We start from the raw sequence: 15,662 nt of genomic DNA on the forward strand, positions 1-15,662 counted from the left end.
TGAAGTACTTTCTGTTTATCATCTATCTAATCTGTTTGATAACTACACACACCTAGTAGGTATAAGCTCTGGGAAATGGGCATCTGGTCTGGAGTCCAGTTTGTGGTGTACACTTTTTCATAAGCTGTGCAGCCGTCAGGAGAGGACATCATAGTGATCTTGGCCAAAAGGAGAAAAAATGTAAAGAGAACATCTACAATCAATGCCGAGGTCACCTGCAAGTCACTAGACTTAACTTTACAGTAATTACTTGTACAGAGTCGGGCTGAAACGATTAATTGATTGAATTGAGTAACTCGACACAAAAACTCCTTCATGCAAATTTTTTGCATCGATTCATTTGTGTCATGTGACCTCGGAGCGTGAGTGAAGCACTTGCTATTACTCAAATAGAGAAGAAAATGTGGGTTACTGGTGGCTCACCCAACCAATACGATGTATAGGTGCTCAAGGTTTAGCTGATTCACCCAATCAGAAGAGGTTAGATATATAATTTGAATATAATAAACCTTCACTTGGTCAGACACACAGAGAGCAATGTATGTAAAATGTACATTTATTTCATTTGAACGTCAATCGTAGAGGTAGTTTCTTTATAGTAAAAGAAAAATCACTTAGAGGAAGGGGAGGGGTATTACCCTTCCATAAAATGGTACAAAAAACTGATAAAAATAGTATATATAGTTAATACATGGTAAAATTATATAATTGCAAAGATTAATACATGGTGGGATTATAAAAGTGCGTATCCTGGTTTCACCCTTTTAGTGGGGAGTGGATTCCCTGTAATTGTAGTGGCGCGTCAATAGAATATGTGGATTTCCTCAATGGTAGCCTATAATCAGGCGTAAGATAGTTTTTTGTGAATGGTCAATGTGCAAATATATGGGTGGCAGAGCGAATGGTCATTCAGCGATCATTTCCACCATATATTGCTATCCATTAATCCAATCCCCCAATAGAAAAATCGGTCATAAAGTGTCACTCTGTAATCTCTAAAGTGGTGAGTCTGTTGATGAGCCCCAGATGGCTTTCAATGCAATAAGTTCGTTGGTTAGAGGGTTAATAGTCTATTGTTGCCTTACTTTAAGTTTTGTACCAGTCACTGTTATTAACAGGGTATTAGTATGTCAGTCCGGTGCTAAGCCTAGTGTGGCGTCCCACACGATATCAAGGCTCGCACCCTGACTGTATTTACCTTCTCCGATGGTTTTGCTGGTCGTAGCTGCCAATGTGCCTTTCAGGACTTTGTGCTGTAAGTTTTCTCCTTCGGCGTCCCACGTGTGTATGACGTCACGTTTCTGTCTGGCGTCCCACGTGTCTCGGACCGGTCGGCGCTCACTGTTAGCAGTTTTTAGGGAAGGTTATAATTGGAAGTGCTTCCAAGATGTTCAGTGGTCATATGGTGATGAAAGCATAAACAAACCCGCAGCAAAATACGCCTACTTCATTTATAAAGTAGGCGGAGCAGGCACGTGACCTCAGTGAGCTACGGCTGCCCGGCCTGCCTGCTAGCTGCTAGTGCTTACTACAGGAGCGTGACATGTACCGGTAAGCACAGGGTAAGCAAGCGGAGCGCATCATTATTCAGTTTAGATATTATGATTAACACTACGTATAATACAGTACATACTGAGCGGCGGGGACAGAGTACAGTGCCTGCACTGCCCGCCGCTCTCCCCGCCTACTACAGTCCCTCCTCCCTCCTCACTAATACATCGCAGACTGCGATGTAAATTGCCAGCATTAGCCCCATAAGACGCAGGGGCACTTTCCCCCCACTTTTGGGGGGGTGGGAAAGTGCGTCTTATGGGGCGAAAAATACTGTACATATTACATACATTGCTCTCTGTGTGTCCGACCAAGTGAAGAGTGCCGGTTTATTATATTCAAACTTGCTACTACTCACCGCTCTGTGGTCATCCGCCAGCCCACACCGTGCTGCACTGTCCTCCTGACACATTGTCAGGACATAGTACACTTAAGCGTGCACTATGACCTGACGCTGTGTGACGTCAGGAGGATAGTGCATCGCACAAAGAAGAAGATGGACGAGGAGAGGTAAGTATTTTATTTCACTGCAGCTGGGGACATGGCTAGGAGGGGGAGATGGTGAAACTGGGGGCAGCTGGTGGCACTGGAGGGCAGCTGGTCACACAGGGGGGAACCTGATGGCACTGGGGGGAAGCTGATGGCACTGGGGGGCAGCTGATGGCACTAGGAGGGTAGCTGATGGCACTGGGGGGGGACCTGATGGCACTGGGGGGAACCTGATAGCACTGGGGGAGGGACACAGATAATGGCACTGGGGATGGCACAGCTGAAGGCACTGAGGGGGCAGCTGATGGCACTGGCGGCAGCTGAAGGCATTGGGAGAGGCATATTATGGCACTGGAGGGGTTGCTAAGGGCACTGGAGGGGCAGCTGATGGCACTGACTGTTTGGACCCTGGCAGTTACTGCCAGTGCAGAAGAGGCGCTGACCCCAGAATAGAATGGGAGAACCATCTTGAACCAAATGGAGATAGATGTGAAGGCTCTCAGTTCATAACCGCTTGAAAGCAGTTGAAACCATGCTGTGGAAGAATCAGATTGTGTTTGCCCGCCATGCCGATGACGTTGGCTGCACAGATGCTATCACGCATGAGATACCGAGTGGGACACTCCTCCAATTCGGGAGAGATATCGGCAGATTTCGCCCAAGTTGTACCAGGAAGGAAAGACATTGTTGAAACAGATGATAGATTCCGGAGGGGTGCAGGGTAACCAGAGCCTTTGGGCAGCCCCAGTGGTGCTTGTCAAGAAGAAGGACGGCACTATTCGATTTTGTGTGGATTACCGGCAGTTGAATGCGTGCACCGCGCGAGACTCATACCCTCTGCCTCGCATTAAGGAGTCTCTGATGGCTCTAGGACGGGCAAAATACTTCTCCACCCTGGATCTAGCAAGCAGGTACCAGTGGCAGAGCAGGACAGGGCGAAGACAGCATTCATACTCCACATGGGACTATTTGAATTCAACAGAATGCCATTAGGGCTGTCTAATGCCCTGGGTACCTTCCAGCGGCTGATGGAGAGATGTCTGGGAGACCTGAATTTTAAAGCCACTCTGATATACCTGGACGATATCATTGTGTACTCCGCTACTTTCAAGAACACCTGAATTGACTAGGGCAGGTACTCAAGCGACTGCAATCCTTGAAGGTAAAGCCAAAGAGGGGTCATCTCTTCAAGAGGGAGATCAAGTACTTGGGCCATACAGTGTCCCAAGACGGAGTGCTGCTGTCCCAAGACAAAGTGACTGCAATACAAGAATGGCTAGTGCCCAGAACGGTGCAGGAGTTGAAGGCCTTCCTTGGACTGACCAGGTACTACCGGCGGTTCATCAAAGACTACGCAAAGATAGCGGGTCCTCTGAATGAGTTGTTGAGAGGAACGGCTGGGAAACCCAAGGGGCAGCTGATGGCACTGGAGGTGCAGATGATGGCACTGGAGGGGCAGTTGATGGCACTGAGGGGGCAGCTGATGGCACTGGGGGGCAGCAGATGAGACTGAGGGAGCAGCTGATGCCACTGAAGGGGCAGATGATAGCACTGGGGGGAGCCTGATGTCACTGGTGGGGTTTGATGGCACAGGATGGAATCTGATGGCACTGGGGGGGGGGCATCTGATGGCCCTAGGGGGGATGCTGATGGCACTGTGGGGGCAGTTGATGGCACTGTGGGGGCAGCTGTTGGCACTGGTGGGGAAGCTGATGGCACTGGGGGGAAGCTGATAGCACTGAGGGGGAAGTTGATGGCACTGGGGGAGAGCCTGATAGCATGGGGTGGAAGCTGATGGCACTAGGGGGGCAGCCTGATGGCACTGGGGGGGCCTGATGGCATGGGGGAACCTGATGCTATGGAGGGCTGATGAGTTTTTCTAAAGAAAAACGTTCTTTTAATTTGTATTTTGTTATTAGATTAATCGTTGTACCCACCACAATACCTATGTGTAAAACAATGGTCTTTATTTACATGACCGCATCCACAAACATGTTGCTTTCTGATAATTCTGCCCACGCCACTAGCTCTGCCTACACTGTTAGCTATGTCTATGCTGCTAGCTATACACTGCGTGCAGAATTATTAGGCAAATGAGTATTTTGACCACATCATCCTCTTTATGCATGTTGTCTTACTCCAAGATGTATAGGGTCGAAAGCCTCCTACCAATTAAGCATATTAGGTGATGTGCATCTCTGTAATGAGAAGGGGTGTGGTCTAATGACATCAACACCCTATATTAGGTGTGCATAATTATTGGGCAACTTCCTTTCCTTTGGCAAAATGGGTCAAAATAAGGACTTGACAGGCTCAGAAAAGTCCAAAATAGTGAGATATCTTGCAGAGGGATGCAGCACTCTTAAAATTGCAAAGCTTCTGAAGCGTGATCATCAAACAATCAAGCGTTTCATTCAAAATAGTCAACAGGGTCGCAAGAAGTGTGTGGAAAAACCAAGGCGCAAAATAGCTGCCCATGAACTGAGAAAAGTCAAGTGTGCAGCTGCCAAGATGCCACTTGCCACCAGTTTGGCCATATTTCAGAGCTGCAACATCACTGGAGTGCCCAAAAGCACAAGGTGTGCAATACTCAGAGACATGGCCAAGGTAAGAAAGGCTGAAAGACGACCACCACTGAACAAGACACACAAGCTGAAACGTCAAGAAATATCTCAAGACTGATTTTTCTAAGGTTTTATGGACTGATGAAATGAGAGTGAGTCTTGATGGGCCAGATGGATGGGCCCGTGGCTGGATTGGTAAAGGGCAGAGAGCTCCAGTCCGACTCAGACGCCAGCAAGGTGGAGGTGGAGTACTGGTTTGGGCTGGTATCATCAAAGATGAGCTTGTGGGGCCTTTTCGGGTTGAGGTTGGAGTCAAGCTCAACTCCCAGTCCTACTGCCAGTTTCTGGAAGACACCTTCTTCAAGCAGTGGTACAGGAAGAAGTCTGCATCCTTCAAGAAAAACATGATTTTCATGCAGGACAATGCTCCATCACACGCGTCCAAGTACTCCACAGCGTGGCTGGCAAGAAAGGGTATAAAAGAAGAAAATCTAATGACATGGCCTCCTTGTTCACCTGATCTGAACCCCATTGAGAACCTGTGGTCCATCATCAAATGTGAGATTTACAAGGAGGGAAAACAGTACACCTCTCTGAACAGTGTCTGGGAGGCTGTGGTTGCTGCTGCACGCAATGTTGATGGTGAACAGATCAAAACACTGACAGAATCCATGGATGGCAGGCTTTTGAGTGTCCTTGCAAAGAAAGGTGGCTATATTGGTCACTGATTTGTTTTTGTTTTGTTTTTGAATGTCAGAAATGTATATTTGTGAATGTTGAGATGTTATATTGGTTTCACTGGTAAAAATAAATAATTGAAATGGGTATATATTTGTTTTTTGTTAAGTTGCCTAATAATCATGCACAGTAATAGTCACCTGCACACACAGATATCCCCCTAAAATAGCTAAAACTAAAAACAAACTAAAAACTACTTTCAAAAATATTCAGCTTTGATATTAATGATTTTTTTGGGTTCATTGAGAACATGGTTGTTGTTCAATAATAAAATTAATCCTCAAAAATACAACTTGCCTAATAATTCTGCACTCCCTGTAGCTATACTGAGTCCGATCCTAGAGCCCTGGAACTTTTTAAGGGACAACACCTGTGGACGGAAGTAAAAAAGTTCTAGGGTTTACCTAACATGAAAGTTACATCAAAATGCAATTTATCCATTTTTTTTAAAGGATATAGAGAAAAGAGCTTCTTAGCAAGATCCCCAGATGGGATGTACCAGGGATGCATCATGAGAAACATCTGAACCAGTTCCTTATCCTTAGGTTTCCCGTCTGAGTCTAAACAAAGAAAATGGTATGAGAAATTATACATAATTATGGAGTGTTAATACTTAATCTGAAGCTTGGGATAACTCTTTACACAGGCTGAGAATCCTAAAGATAAACGCTAATGAGCGTCCATAGGAACACACATTAGTGATTATCTGGAGGTGTAAATGTACCGCCGATTACCCAATGAACGAGCGAAAAGCTCATTCTTCAGGTAATCCGATCGTTTGTGCACAGACAAAAATCATTGTTTGCCCACAGGAGATCGTGCTGTGTAAAAACGATCTGCTGCAAGCAAACAATGAGTCAGTATGGACATGAGCAATGGCATTAGCGATCACTGCAAGCACGACCACCATTGATGGATTGCAGGGTGGTCATAACCATGGAAACAAGCAGTGTATAATGTGATGGAATAATTGTTCCAGCCAGCAAAGGAAGCAATATGAATAATAACAATACATTAGAAAGTGGCTTATATTAACTTTCTCTACGTAATAAATGCTATTTGAGACAACGCTTTTAAGAATAACAAATAAAACTTCCATGTTTTTTTTTTGCCTGCAGTACATCAAGAGAATACAAGTTATTACCAGGTTAAAGGGTTGTCTCATGAAAATAACCCCTTAATAGGCTCTGCCTTTTATTGTCACCAGCTGTAATGCAGCTATCCTATGAGTCAATATTTAGCTCTTTAAATAAGCCTTGAGACATGACTTGGATATTAGATAAGCCAGCACCTCATCTGCAGGCAGCTGTTTCAGGGTGATTGCCCCCTCATCAGTGCAGAGCAGAGAGTACTGGCTTAACTGGGTGAGAGGCCTGTCAGGATTTGGGGGGTACTATCTCTCCTTGGGGAGAGAGCGCCTTAATCGGTGTGAGGAGACTTATAGGCCATACATGCTCCTCTGGAATTCTGGGAAGAAAGGGATGCAAATGAGCTCTTAACAAGCTCTGCCTCTAATGCCACCAGATCTAAGGCATCTATCGAGTCATGTCTCAAGGCTTATTTAAAGGGAGTCTGTCACCTCCATATGGCCATATACAGTGCTTACATTGTCCTACAGCACACCTATACATGAATGTAATGGTACCTTTGTCTTTTTCTTTACACTTGCAGAAGCTGGAAAAACGAACTTTGATTCATATGCAAATGAGCACTCACAAGTGCCCAGGGGCGGCGTTCACTGTGTTGGAGCCCAGGCTGCTCTGCCTTTTTTCATTGTTTCCCTGCCCCTGCCCCAGCCTCTGCCTCTGCCTATGCCTGCCCTCCTATTCCCTTGTGTCATCCTTCGGTCCGGCCGAGATCCCGTGCCTGCGCACTGCCTCGCCGGGCTGGAGCATGTGCACTGCGATGCCCATTGTGGGCACGGCATCGCTTTAACTACTGCACATGTGCCGGCAAACATCACATTGCCGCTGGTTTCGCACCGTTCGCCGGCGCATGCACAGTAGTTAAAGTGATACCATGCCAACAATGGGCATCGCAGTGTGCATGCCCCGACCCAGCGAGGCAGTGCGCAGGCGCGGGATCTCGACCGGACCGAAGGATGACGCAAGGGAATAGGAGGGCAGGCATAGGCAGAGGCTGGGGCAGGGAAACAATGAAAAAAGGCAGAGCAGCCTGGGCTCCAACACAGTGAACGCTGCCCCTGGGCACTTGTGAGTGCTCATTTGCATATGAATCAAAGTTCGTTTTTCCAGCTTCTGCAAGTGTAAAGAAGAAGACAAAGGTACCATTACATTCATGTATAGGTGTGCTATAGGACAATGTAAGCACTGTATATGGCCATATGGAGGTGACAGACTCCCTTTAAATAAGCCTTGAGACATGACTCGATAGCTGCCTTAGATCTGGTGGCATTAGAGGCAGAGCTTGTTAAGAGCTCATTTGCATCCCTTTCTTCCCAGAATTCCAGAGGAGCATGTATGGCCTATAAGTCTCCTCACACCGATTAAGGCACTCTCTATAAGGAGAGATAGTACCCCCTAAATCCTGACAGGCCTCTCACCCAGTTAAGCCAGTACTCTCTGCTCCGCACTGATGAGGGGCAATCACCCTGAAACAGCTGCCTGCAGATGAGGTGATGGCTTAATTATTATCCAAGTCATATCTCAAGGCTTATTTAAAGAGCTGAACATTGACTTCTAGGATAGTGGCCTTACATTTGGTGGCATTAGAGGCAGAGCTTGTAAGAGCACATTTGCATCCCTTTTTGTAATGAAGCCATGTAAGTGTGATTGCACTTCCCAAATGAAAATCTATAAGCTGTTATCAAAGGGCATTTAATCATTATACATACTGGTTGTACACCTACAAGAGTGAGAGCTGCTGATTCCAACCAGCATATAAAAATGGGGTTGCCTTAGTAATAGTACAGCAAACCGTTTAATTAGCAGCATGTATTCTGAGGACAATTATTGAAAAAAATGTTTTGCAATGTTCATGTTTGTAGATGGTAAGAGTAAGCAACATGTAATATTGTTGCAATATGAATATGTCACTAAACACTACCAGATATTACAGTTAGCACATATGCATTTCTACATCATACACATAAATAACCAATCAATGCTATATTTCAACTAAACAATGACATCACTCATGAATATGTCCACCATGCTCTCTACTACTCTGCTGCAGCAGAATAACAGTTTAGAAGAAAAACGCTTCTCCAGCTAAGCAGAACAATTTCACTGCAGGCTATAGAGAGTTACAGTAAATAAAACTAATGAAGGGACTAATGATATCATATCAACTCATTCTCCTCTACTTCACTTCTGATGGTTCCCATCATGACACTGTCCTAAACCTCTAAGTGGTACACTGACTGTCTGTAGAGGAGTAGGGGGGAAATATTTTACTTTTACAGACCTGCAGTTTACAGCATTGCTATCACTTATAGTCAGTTAAAACAATTGTTTTGGGCTAGATAATAAAATGGCCAATATTGCATAAAATAAAAACTTCTTTTTGGTTACATTTCATTACTTTACAAGGGTGTAGCTATAGGGGGTGCAGAAGTAGCAGCCGCTACCGGGCCCAGCAACCTGAGGGGGCCCAAAGACCCTTGTGCTGCATAAGAAGACACCGGTATTATAGAAAGTTTCAATTTTAGCCTTAGGAAGCACAAAGGATATGTGCTTCCCTGCCCCTGGCCACAAAGCACTGAGGGAAGGGGGGCCCAAGCTGAACTCTTACACCAGGGCCCATGACCCTTTAGAAGTTAATTTTCAGCCTGCCCCCTTAAAAGAGGTATTCCCATGCTTAAAGGTGTATTCTGAGATTTTACATTTAGATTTCATGGGCCCCTCCCTTGCTGTGTGCAACAAGTTTCAGAATCATGCTCAATAAAAATATTCTATCAGGCTAGCAATGCGCTTTCTGGTTGTGTGGTACGCCCCAGTCTCTTCCTCCTTGCCCCAGAATCACTTGCCGTTTACTATACGCATGATCGTGTCTGCTTGGTTGTAACCCACAATGAACATGTTAATCATTATTGATGACACTGTTCTGATCTGCCTGCTGCACTCCTTCACCACAGCACATGTGCGAGAACGTTTTCCTGAGTTTGCGCTGAGCATGAGAATACTAGCCCGCCCCCCAACCAGACCAGTGGCGACAGGCAGCCTCCTTTACAACCAGCTGACATCAGCAGGCATTGGACGCCAACTGATTAGGAGCCGCTTGCCTGGTTAGGGGGCGGGCAAGCATCCTCTGCAACAACAGCATTAGTGGTGAGAATCATTAACGTGTGCTCAATAATGATTGACACGTTCATTGTTCTATATCAATTTGAAACCGGGCAGCCAAAATCATGTACACAGGCCTTTCGAGAACGGCACGTGACTAGAAAGTCACATCCAGCTGTACATAGTGCGCATGCACTGTATAGAGAGACAAGTCACCAACCAATAGACAAAAAAATAATGGGTGTTTTTGTTCTATGTATATCCCAGAATACATGTGTGTACTGCGCCTCTATATTTGGCACAGACCTAGATGTATTTATATTGGTTCATGCACACTACATAAATAAATTAAAATTATAGTTGACTTGCTCCGGTATCTTTATTTTAAAAAAAAATATCTTCTCACCTAGTCCCCAACCCGATGAACAAAGCACCCCATCCACTGGCCTGTGCTGTATTTGCATCCTCGGGACAAAGATACAGTTGAAAGCAAGACATGCCCCAGCCATTCCGGGACGGAATAGTTTGGAGGTATGGATAGGTAGACAAATAGATGGCTAGATAGATGGATAAATATGATATAGAAAAAAAATAAGAAAGGACTTCCGGCTCCAGCGCTGAGATGTAGAGATATGTGTGGCATCTCTCCCGCTCCCGAGGCTCTCACCCGACCAGCTATTCTGCAAAATGGCAGTCTTATAGAACCCGGGTTTCCAGAGCTCGCCTCAATACCGCCTCACAGGAGAATGGAGCACTACCTCCTGCCTAGCACCCAGAAACAGCTTGCACGAGATGACAACGCTGTGTCTTTGCCACTAAATATGGCGCCAGACTAAGTGGATACGCAGGCCCTGTAATTTTCCCATGCAAGCTCAAACCCTCCTGCTACCCTGGAGCCATCCATATGGAGCACCCTAGAAACAGACAACCTGAGGACATATAAACAAGTTGCCATTGAGGTGGCGAAAAAACTGGAAACCATCATCCAAACATCTCTCTCCCGCCTGTAGGCCGAGGTTTTGCAACATACCACATGCTTAGGTTAAGCCAAGCACCACATAAATGTGTTGTAGGATAATTTTGCAAAAACACAAGCCCAAGTGAAGGCCCTTACTGCCGAAAATAAACGTGTTCTTCAGAAGCTAGACGATCTGGAAAATCAGATGCAATAACTTCCACATGTTGGGGATACTGGAGTCGGTGAGGAGGATCTCCCAGCGGCACTGGGCCTACGACACTGATGCAGGGTTGAAAGAGCACACAAAGTGGACCCTGATCCTAATCTTTCCTCCTACCTCGACTGCCAGACGAGATCAGAGTGGGACTCCTAGACAAGTCATCATGCATTTCTTGGATTTTGATAAGCAGGAAATTCTCTGTGTTTTTCGTCAACGAAGAATGCCTCTGAAGGATTCTACTCTTTGAGGACTATTACATGGAGGTGATGCAGAAGAGATGCATCTTTAGCACCCTTTGTACCACACTGATACGCCACTAGATCTGGTTTCAATTGACTTATCCAGTAAATCTCAGAGTATTCGTGCCCGATGGGGCAACCTGGTAACTTTTACATCTCCTGAGATGGCAACACAGGCCCTCCAACAATACTTACCTGAGAATGGATCATATACACTGGCAAACGCCAGAACATCGCAGATGGAACCTGTCAACCCTTCCATCAAGCCCGCTAGCCCGAGTCTCTTCCAGACACCTCTGAGGCTATGTGACATGACTTTTTTTTATTCTCTTTTTTTTCACTGTATCTTCACCTATAACTCTCACCTTCTTAGTGGGTATTATTATTTGAGATGGAGTGAACGATTTGACATGTCAACTGTCAAATATCCTGAGACTGCGTTACCATCTACTCAATAGTTCTTGGGGGAAGGAGGGAGGCTATTGTTCTCTCAATCAGAAAAAGTGAGGTCCTATTGCCAATATTGGTGGACTGCATTACCCCCGTCATCCTGATTCATAAAAACTTCTAATTCTCTCTTATTGAAGGAGGGTAGGTGGACACTTATCATATTCCAGCATAAAGGGGAAAAATAGAGTGTCTATAATTTATATGGTCCCAATGGAGACAATGCAGCCTTCTTTGAGTCTGTGGAAACCAAACTCCTAACCGACGATATCCCGCTTAAGATAGTACAGGTGAAACTCGAAAAATTAGAATATCGTGCAAAGTTCATTTATTTCAGTAATGCAACTTAAAAGGTGAAACTAATATATGAGATAGACTCATTACATGCAAAGCGAGATATTTTAAGCCTTTATTTGCTATAATTTGGATGATTATGGCTTACAGCATATGAAACCCCAAAGTTACAATTTTGAGGTACCCTTTGCTTAGGGGGTATGGATTAATTAGCTGACTAGAGTGTGACACTTTGAGCCTAGAATATTGAACCTTTTCACAATATTCTAATTTTAAGCTGTATTAATGCAATTCCTTTTAATGGACTTTTGCACGATAATAATAAATGGACTTTTGCACGATAATAATAAATGGACTTTTGCACGATAATAATAAATGGACTTTTGCACGATATTCAAATTTTTCAAGTTTCACCTGTAGGTGGTTATTTGAACTCAGTTCTGTCCCCATTGGAAGACAGGAAACACAGCTCCACTTCACAATCACTGGTTAGACCTAGAGAAAAATGCCTAATACCTTTACTTGCTAATTCTACCTTGCATGACACATGGAGGATCTCCCATTCCAGTGACAGGGAATTTACATATTTCTCCCATGCCCATTCCAGCTGGTCTCGCGTTGACAATATCTTCATTCATAATTCTCTAGCCAGCCAGTCTTAGATACCTCGAAACATGATATGGTTATTTTAGACCATACTCCAATCTAAATTATATATGATAATATCCCTAAAGACTCGGACATTTTATGGCGCTTCCCTGCTGTCACGAGGGTGTCAAGAGCCACGTCTGACTCCGTTATACCCGGGGTCAGGAAGTCGCAGCGGGTGGCTGCGCGTTCGATGTACAAAGACAGTGCTGTTTCGTAATGGTAGCTTTCTGGGTTTGCCTTGCAATCCTTTTTGGCTCACTCAGGGATCCGTAGCTTCTCCTCCTCAGCTGTTTCTTGTCCAGCAATCCCACCCTCCTTATATTCCCATCTCCCACTTCTCTGGTTGCCAGATATAGAGCTTCCTGCCTGGACTTCTATACTGACCCACTGGAGCTGTGTAGCTGTGTTCCCTGGTTGTTGTTCCAGAACGTTACCCTCCGGATCCCTGTTGGGCCTTGGTGGTCTGCTGTTGTCGCCCACCTGGGATTATATGTTTGTCTGTATTGTCTGTCCTCTCCTTGGTGTTTTCCTCTTAGTGTCAGTGGTGCGGACTAGTGATCCCACCGCCCCGTTCACTACACAGGGCTCATCTTAGGGAAAGCCAGGGTTTAGGCATGTGATCGGCGTACGGGTGAGGAACCCGTCTAGGGATGTCAGGGCAGTCAGGTGCCAGCTGCAAGGTGAGTCAGGGGTCACCACCTTTCCCTCTCCCTTGGACAGGGCCTTCCCATTTCCCTCCCTTTGCGTGACGCCGGTCATTACACCTGCCTACTTGGCAGAGGATGAAGCTTTTCACAACTTGCTCAAAGGCTGGTGGCTGGAACACAGAGTAGAAAATACAACCCACTGGGACAACCTTCTCATCTCTTGGGCTGCCGCTAAAAAATCACCTCACACCTGTACAACACATCTGAAATATGCAACAGCCAGCAATTACCTTAGACAGGTGTATACATGCTTCATTCAAGACCGAACCCCCGACAAAGGGGATAGATGGGTGGCTGCCAAACATGTGTTTGACCACTGGTTAGAGAACATCCATGGACAAGAAGCTCTTGCGTTTGGGAATAAATCAGGCAAATGCCTAGCAAGACTACCCAAGGGGAAACATCCTTCCTCTCACATAAAAACGCTGTGTTCACCCGAGGGCACCCTAACATTGGACTTCTGTAAGATAAATTATATCTTCCAACAGTTTTTTTGCCTCCTTATACTTAAACAACACTACCTCACACAGTGGTATACAAAGTTACCCTCTCCTAAACAGACAGATCACTGAGGAAGAAATTAAAACAACCATCAAAAGTCTTTATAACTCTAAGACCTCTGGCCCAGATGGATACCCGGGGGAATTTTATCATACTTTAGTGGACCATATCACTCCAACCCTATGCACCTACTTTAATGGCATCTTAGGGAAAGGAGAAATACTAGATGCCTCTAAAGTAGCCTATATTGAACTACTACCCAAAGCAGGCAAAGATAGTCAAGACCGTAATTACTATAGGCCAATCTCACTGATTGATCTAAAGTTGATCTCTAAAATAATAGCAGATCACTTGGCCCATTTCCTCCCAAACTTAATTGTAACAGCCCACTTAGGATTCATAAAGATACATGAGGCCATAACTAACATCAGAAAACTGCTAGCGGTCTTACATAGGATATATACATCTGCCACACTAGATGAACACCCCACTATAGTGCCTTATACAGGGGCGGACTGGGAACTTAAAGAGACCCTGGAATAAAAACTAATTGCGGCCCCATATTGTAGGCGGGTGTCACGGTACCTTCTGTGACAGAGGTTAGAAGATCAGAGAGACTAACTGCATGTGAGGTTAACTCACAGTCTCTTGATTCTCAGTGCTGTTGTTTGGTAATGACCACACCTCTTTTCATGTGCAGCTGGCGGTCATTACTGCTTCCCTATTTAGTTTGGTTTCACACTTCATACCATGCGGTTGATATTCTCTGCTTGGATTTGGAGGAGTTGGTGTGTGGACCTTGCTTGTGTTCCTGCTCATCCATTTTCTATAAGATAAGTTTTACTGCTCTTGTATTTGGTTGTTCCCTTGTGCTTGTTATTACTAGGTCTCAGGGAGACGCTGGTTCGTTCACCTGGAAGGAACCAGTAGTCTCATTCACTTTCACTACCTTTAAGGAATCTCAGGGCTCCTAGGGTTTAGGTTCTGGCGTATGTATTTTCCCACCCTCAGGGTCTATACATACTGACTGTAGTCAGGGCCAGATCTAGGGGTTTCCTAGGAGATGACCTTTCACTTCTCCCTAGCCTTGAGGCCTAGTCCTTTGTCCTCCCCCTTCTGTTGTCTTTCTGGTGTCCCTCCTCTTCTCATTATTCGTGACATTGGGTCCCAAATGACAGAAGTCAGGGCCATTATAAGTAGGCAGGGCCAACAATACTGTAGTACAGCACAAAATACTGCCCCAGCAGAACCAAATACACGGTGCACCATGAAATACTGCTGCCTCCTGAGGACGGCAATACAGTTGAATGCATGAGGGCACTTTCTTCCGCCAGCCAGGTGCTTAAGTACCAGGTACCTAGCATTAATTAATGATGAGAGCATCAGATCGCTATGTATCTGACCGGCGGCCTGAGGATGGCTTTGGCAGCCCCCTGGGCATCGGCCCACTTGGAAATTTCCTTGTACAGTCTATAGCCAGTCTCCCCCTGACCTTAGATGCAGAAAAGGCAATTTACAATATCAAATGATCTATCAGATGATAGAGGGAGTGTTGGACAAGATGGGTATAAGGGGTGCTTTCAGGTCATTTTTAACAGCCTTATACACAAACCCCACAGCCCAAATACATACACCAGGCTTTCTGCCTGCCCCATTCCATTTAAATAAAGGCACAAGACAGGGATGCCCCCTTTTGCCTTTATTGTTTAATATAGCAATAGAACCCCTGGCTTGCGATTCAGAATCTTCTACACTGTATAAGGGTATAACAGTCGACACCCAAGAAGTGAAGGTCACATTATTTGCGGATGATGTCCTCTTATTTTTTAACGGGCTATCATATCAACCCTGGAAAAAGTGAAATTCTGGAACTGGGGAAGCCTCTTCCATTCCATTTTTGGGAGACCCTGGGCAGAGGGTTGAAACGGGCAACATCACACATTTGGTACTTGGGCATAAAAATAAGGAAAACCCCCTCAAGCAACAGTGTTTTCACTCGCTTCACATGGGCCAATAAACTAGAATTGTGTTACAGAAGCTTATTCATACCAAATGGGTA

General features: G+C 45.3%; 1 protein-coding gene across 5 annotated transcripts in view; it reads right to left on the reverse strand.

The window, feature by feature from the left end:
- RASGRP2 (RAS guanyl releasing protein 2) overlaps positions 1 to 15,662 on the reverse strand; it is a 404,443-nt gene that overhangs the window by 276,629 nt on the left and 112,152 nt on the right. For all 5 annotated transcript variants that reach the window (XM_040409574.1, XM_040409572.1, XM_040409573.1 and 2 more), the window contains one exon: positions 5,800 to 5,902. In XM_040409574.1, the coding sequence (XP_040265508.1) occupies positions 5,800 to 5,902 (103 nt within the window). The remainder of the gene's footprint in view (positions 1 to 5,799; positions 5,903 to 15,662) is intronic.

Source organism: Bufo bufo, chromosome 10, assembly GCF_905171765.1.
Source record: "Bufo bufo chromosome 10, aBufBuf1.1, whole genome shotgun sequence".
Taxonomy (NCBI): Eukaryota; Metazoa; Chordata; class Amphibia; order Anura; family Bufonidae; genus Bufo; species Bufo bufo.